Source organism: Elephantulus edwardii, unplaced genomic scaffold (assembly GCF_000299155.1).
Source record: "Elephantulus edwardii isolate Elephantulus edwardi_28Jun2011 unplaced genomic scaffold, EleEdw1.0 scaffold00192, whole genome shotgun sequence".
Taxonomy (NCBI): domain Eukaryota; kingdom Metazoa; phylum Chordata; class Mammalia; order Macroscelidea; family Macroscelididae; genus Elephantulus; species Elephantulus edwardii.
Genome location: NW_006399942.1, coordinates 911,034 through 917,869, shown reverse-complemented (window position 1 = coordinate 917,869; position 6,836 = coordinate 911,034). Strand labels below are relative to the sequence as shown.

Here is a 6,836-nt window from a genome sequence, read left to right as displayed (position 1 = left end):
CAACTCATAGCAATTTGCTTTGTGTTTTTTTATACAAAAGATTGCTATCACAAGTAGCCTTACATATGTATGTCACTGTCCTTAGCATTTTTCTAAAGCTATTACACAATATAGGTGACATGCAAATATTATATCATCTCTTTTCAGCTATGTAATTGCACTTCAGAGAAAAGAGATTCCAAGTACACATAGATTCAATGTCATCTACACTTTGATTTTTCTACTTGGAACCGACATACTCTCACTATTCAAATAATTTGTTTACTTAACTGGTAGGTTGTTGCATTTTAACTTCTTGTTTGATTTCTGCTCACACATAAGTATGAGAAATGGCAGAAAGGTGAAGCAGTTAGGAGGAAGACTGTCATTTAAGCAGGATGCCTATGAAATGGATTTCAGTTTTTCTACTGATACAACTGAGCTGTTATTTTAGCCCTGGAGCTTGTGGAAAAGTGCTCGTGTGGCCAACAGAATATAGTCACTGGATCAATATAAAGACAGTTCTGGATGAACTTACTCAGAAGGGTCATGAAGTGACTGTCCTGACATCTTCAGCTGCCATTTTCGTAAATCCCAGCAAATCATCTACTATTAAATTTGAGGTTTTTCCTACATCTTTTACTAAAGAAAATGTGGACACTTTAATAAAAGAATTGATTAATGTATGGATGCAAATGCCAAAATATACATTGTGGACACAGGCTAAATTAATGCAAGAAGTCTTTTCAGATTATTCTGACTATATTGAAAAGCTCTGTAAAGAAGTAGTTTTCAACAAGAAAATTATGATAAAGCTACAAGAATCAAAGTTTGATGTTGTTCTTGCAGATGCTATTGGTCTTTGTGGTGAATTACTGGCTCAGATACTTAAAATACCTTTGGTGTATAGTATCCGGTTCACTTCTGGCTATACAATTGAAAAGTATAGTGGAGGACTTGTAGCCCCTCCATCCTATGTACCTGTTATTTATTCTGAATTATCTGATAGAATGACATTTATGGAGAGAATAAAAAATATGATATATGTACTTTATCTGGATTTTTGGTTCCAAAGTTTTAATGAGAAGAAATGGAATCAGTTTTACAGTGAAGTACTTGGTAAGTAAGATTTTTAGTTAATAAAATAACAATTTTACCTTTGCTTGTGCTTTTGAAGGTTAATACATCAATACTGTGGTGTTGATAAAGAATTCTGAATAATATCATGGACTATATAGAGAACAAATATATATGCTTTGGAGAAAGTGATAGATACCAAAGTTATCCTTAGAACCAAGGGTAGAGAAACTTCAACTCAGATATTATGGGCATGGTGATAGGAGAGGTCAGTACTTGGAGAAAGACATCATGCTTGGAAAGATGGAGAGTCAGTGAAAGAGAGGAAGGCTCTCAATGAGACATATTGACACAACAACTGCATCAGTGGGCTAAAGTATATTAGAAATAATGAGGTTGGCATGGTACAGCACAAGGTTCATACTTGTTATTCTTAGTATCTCTGAACTGTAGTCAACTGGATAGTATCTAGCAATAACATATGTACATAGAAATCCAGAAGTTTTTGCTAAGGAAAAAATTAAATGACTAAGAAATATTCTCTCAATCTCAAATATTATTGAAAAGCTTCTATTATAGAATCAGAAGAAGCCTGTGGCCAATCACTGGGACAGAAGATTAAAGAAAAGTAGAAACTGAGTGATTAAGACACTTAAAATTTATTTACTTCATTATATATCCATTTTATTGTATTTTTTATCTTTGAAAATGTTGTTACAAATCTCAACAAATGTCTAGGAGAACATAATGTAGACTGAAGACTGCTATTCATATTTCTCACTTAATACCCTAAATTATCTCCAATGTACTTACTCGTTTCCTGTGGTTACGTGCCATCAGGTTGTCTGCAACTCATAGCAACCCTATGTACAGCAGCTCTAAACTCTGAACTGTCCTGAGCCAGTTTTATTATTTCCAACACTAATACCAACCCTCATTGCCCTAGTTATTATAGCAATTCATCTCATCTGGGGTCTTCCTATCTGTGCTGTCCCTCCACCCTTCCAAGCATAATATCTTTTGCTAAAGACCAGTCTCTCTTGGTCACGTTCCCAAAGTATGCAATACTGAGCTTCAAAATCCTCACTTCCAAGGAGAAACTTGGTTTCACCCTTGACAAGACAGATCTATTTGTGTTCTTAGCCATCCAAGCTATGTTCAAGACCCTTCTTCAGCTTGAAAACATTTGTGTATATTGTCTTCTCAATATGTTTTTCTCAATTTAGATATGTGCTTGATTGATTGCAGTCTTATAAATCTGTAGTCTGTGTCTTCACTATTATATCAATCTTCTAACCTAATTTAAGTAATCAAAATAATATGATTCTGCATAACTTTGCCTAGTGAACCTTGAAATTTCCAATTATTCAAATCTCTTCATTAAGTGTTACAAATCAACTATCTTCCAGGTTAACAAACAAGTTGACCACATACGGTTTTAATGGCTTGGAGGGGGGGGGATATGGTGTAAGTGGCAATGTATACAAACTTTGTAAGTAAACCAATGTAAAATTTTAAAAAAGAAAAAGGAATTGAAGAAATAAAAAAGAAAACCCAACCCAAACAGAATTCGTATGGGCCTATGTTTTCCAATTATTTTTAACATTTTCAAGATTAATTTCTTAATTCTGTGCAGCTAGAGTTTATCATTTCCAGTGTGAAAGATTCTGTAAACAAAATCTGTACATGAAAAAAATTTAAACTATCTGATCCCTACTAAATTTTTTAAGAAAACCTGCTAGACCTGTCCCAATCTTTTATTAATAATCATATTATAGTCACTCACTGAAAAGTGAACCAAAAAAAAGCCATTATTATCCACTATGTGAAAAACAAAATCTCGTAATATAAAATAAAATTTTAAAAAACGCAAAACTATGGCTAGGTTTTTTTCTTTAAAATACAAAATTCAGAATGAACATGTTTCTATAGTTCTAGAATTTAAAAACTTTTCCAACTGTTAATTGCAAATAGCACTATTTAATAATCAGTTATTATTTTGTCTTAACTTGAACTAAATGTTGGTACAAGTAGCTAAGAAACATCACAAATTTTTCATCTTTTAACTGAGAAAGGAAGTGTCATGTGATAGAATTACTAAAATGGTAAACCACACTGAGTTCTTCCAGGAGAGATGTTTCTGTACCAATAGCCTGCATTTTTGCATCTGTTCCTTTTGCAAGTTTAGAATATTTAGTTTGAGTAAAATAATTGTTTATGATGGGGAATGTACTGATGGGACGTTAGAGATGTATCTTCTCATATTTTTTAAATTATTTTTATTCTATTTTGAATGAAAGTTTACAAATAAATCAGTTTTTCATTCACTCATACATAGTTTTTTTTTTTCTCCCCAATCTACAATGTATGTTCTGTTCCAGATTGTTAATTGCAATATACATAATTTCTGGTCTTCCATTCTTTTAAATATTTTGCTTTCTTTATCCTAAACTCCCTTTAGAAAGTCACCCAAGTAGATAGACAGAAGACAATTCTCTTCCTTCACAGTATACTTTTTTTTTTCTTTTCAGGAAGACAAACTACACTAATCGAGACAATGGGGAAAGCTGACATATGGCTTGTTAGAACCTCCTGGGATTTTGAATTTCCTCGCCCACTCTTGCCACATTTTGTCTTTGTTGGAGGACTCCACTGCAAACCTGCTAAACCTTTGCCTAAGGTAGAGTCATTACTGTTCACTTTGTATTTTTCAGTTCAAATGGTTCTATGTTATTCTTCAGAATGGTTAGCTAAGTAAGAAAAAAATTAGAAGTGAGATAAAGTGACTTGAAAATTAGAAATCCATATATTTCCAAATCATCTCAAATAGACCGAATAAGATCTCTGTGAGACTTCAAGAACAAGGTCAGATAAATTAAATCCAACATCCCAAGAGAGGAAGGCCCTATGATTAGCTATTATTGTCATGACAAGAGTCCAGAATGAAAACTGCCTGATGGAGTGGACTGAGGTCAGGGGGGATTGTATAACAAAGAAAGAATTTTATTATTATTATTATTTTTTTTTACTTTTCAAATAGAAAAGTGAATGGGGGGAGGGCTGGGCAGGGAGCAACAATGAGTGAATAGAAAAAATAATAAAAGAGAGGAAGGCCGTCGATAAGATGGATTGATCCAGTGACTGGGGTATTGAAGGTAGGTGTATCAGAGACAATAAGCTTGGCACAGGATAGAGCAGGATTCAGGGCTGTATATAGTGTTGCTATGAGTTGCAAGCAACTCGACTGCATATAACAAAACAACAACATTCAACAAAGTATAAGTAATTCATTTTAAATTATTTTTAGTAACTACTATATTTTTGTCTTTGAACTGATGATGGTGGAAAAGAATACTGAATATGCCATGGACTGCCCAAAGAACTAACAGATATATCTTGGAGAAGATGCAGCCAAAGTGCTCCTTGGAGACAAAGATGATAAAGCTGCTTCTCACGTACTTTGGGCATGTTGCTAGAAGAGGCTATTCTTTGGAGAAGAACATCATGTTTAAGAAGAGAGATAATAGAGGAAAATCATCAACCAGATAGACTGACCCAATGACTGCAGCGATGAAGTAGAGTGTATCAGAGACTGTGAGGATGGCACAGGATAGGACAGGGTTCAGTTCTATTGTTCATAGGGTCGCTATAAGTTGTACTTGACGGCACCTAAGAACACAAAAACAACCATTCCCCAGGTGAGCTAGGTGGTGGTTGGAAATTAAGAAGACAGGATTTCTCATCCTCCACTCATTGTTATATACTCTTTAGTATTGTAACTCCATGCTTAAATTTTTTTTCTGCAAATCTAACTCCAGGTCTTTGTAGATATTTTATTATAATATTTTGCTTTGTCGCCTCAAGATGTCCTTTGAAATTTTTTTCTTCATCTCTTTTATGTCAGCATTTGGTACTGGTGGGACAGCTTTCAGCATCACAGCAACCCCTAAGTTATGTCAGGAGAGCAAACTGACAGACTTGTTGTTTGTTCTTGTGTACCTTCGAGTCAGAACCCACCCTCTGGCAGGTGTTCATAGGCTGTTAACCACATGGGAGGAGATTGTTCATCCTTCTGTGGAACTACTGGTGACCTCAAACCATATGCCTTTGGGGTTGCAGCACAACTTCTTGCTGCTAGACCACCAGACCTCCCTAAATTAACAGACTAGTGCAGTACTAATAAAAGCAATGATAAACAAGCTAGAACATAGACACTTAAGCTATAATGTCATTAGTGTATGCAGATTTTTTTCCCCATTAAGAGAAACTGACAAATAGGTCGGACAGTTCTGGAGGTTCTATGTCCAAATGGAAAGTCCTAGCTCTAGGGAAAGACTTTCTCTTTAATAGTTATGGAAGAGGGTCTTTGTCTCTGAGCTTCTGCTCCTGATCTGTCTTCATGTTACTTAGTGTGCCTGCTCAGATAGCAAGTCAGGCATATGAAAATCATGGTGCAGGGCCTATCTGAGGTCAGTAGTGGTGTAAAAGGATGGGGCCCTGTGTGGGTTCTGGACCCTTCTAGCAGAGTTGAATGGCTGGCACAGCAGTATAATATCTCCACTGGATCATGCTCATGCTCATACTTGGCCCAGAGACCTAAAGCAGAGCTACGGTCAAAATGCTGCCTTCCTTTGCCTATGCTTGCTTGGTCTAAGCCTGGAAGCCTCAAGAAAATATTAAAGAAATCGCACCCTGTGGCATCAGAATCAGAGGAAGACTCCTTAATAACCTATATTATGCAGATGATATATCTTGCATATTGAAAATAAGGAGAACTTGAAGGGCTTGCTGCAGAAGATCAAAGAATAAAATTTTTAATATGGACTGTATCTTAAAGTCAAGAAAACGAAATTTCTCTCCACTGGACCAATAGTCAACACCATGAAAGAGGGAGAAAAGATTGAAACTGACACAATCTTACTTGAATCTAAATCAGCACCATTGGTACCAATAGTCAGGAGATCAGGAGAAATATTGCACTGGGAAAGTCTGCAGTCAGAGACTTCTCCAAATTATCGAGTAGCAATGATGTCAGTTTGAGGACTAAAGTGTGCTTGATTCAGTCCATGGTCTTTTTTATTATTATTATTATTTTGTGTTTGTTTGCTTGTTTGTTAATTTTTATTTTATATTGGTTTGTATACAAAATGTGTATACATTGTGTTTCACATTGTCCTTCATTCACATTGTGTTTCTTACAATCATTCTCATGTATCGTGTTTTACATAATTAATCAACATTGAACTATGACCACCATTACTCCATCTTTTCAGGTCCTACCCAAATCTTTCCTATTTCCTTTACTGTCTCCCTCTATCACCAAACTGTGTGACCCCCCAAGGAAATTAGAACTGAGACACAAATGGAGAGTTGTTCACCAATGTTCATAGCAGGGTTATACACAGCGCACAGTCTTTTCAATCACTTACTATGCATTTGAGATCTGGACAATGAATAATGATGATGTTGCTGTTGTTATGTGCCGTTTAGTCAACTGTGACTCATAGAAACTCTATGCACAATAGCTTTGAACCCTGTCCTATTCAGAACCAATCTCATTGTCTCCATCACACTTACTACCCCCATTAGGTTTTTACTTTTATGTGATATTAGTGATACTGTTTGATAATTTACACACCCTGTCAGATCACCTTTTTTAGGGGGGATGGAAACAAAAATTGTTCTCTTCCAGGCAGTTAATGATGTGATTTTCCTTCAGATTTAATGGCACAGCCTGGTGAGCATGTCCAAGGCTGTATCTATTTGTTGAAATACTTCAA

General features: G+C 35.5%; 1 protein-coding gene across 3 annotated transcripts in view; it reads left to right on the top strand.

Annotated features, from left to right (window-relative positions):
* The first annotated feature begins 377 nt into the window (after positions 1-377).
* Positions 378-6,836, top strand: part of UGT2B15 (UDP glucuronosyltransferase 2 family, polypeptide B15) — a 37,373-nt gene continuing 30,914 nt past the window's right edge. Inside the window, exons 1-3 of one of the 3 annotated variants that reach the window (XM_006896814.1) lie at positions 378-676; positions 1,007-1,098; positions 3,588-3,736. In XM_006896814.1, the coding sequence (XP_006896876.1) occupies positions 378-676; positions 1,007-1,098; positions 3,588-3,736 (540 nt within the window). Of the gene's footprint in view, positions 1,099-3,587; positions 3,737-6,836 lie in introns of all 3 variants that reach the window. The other 2 variants (XM_006896813.1, XM_006896812.1) reach the window with 2 other exon arrangements.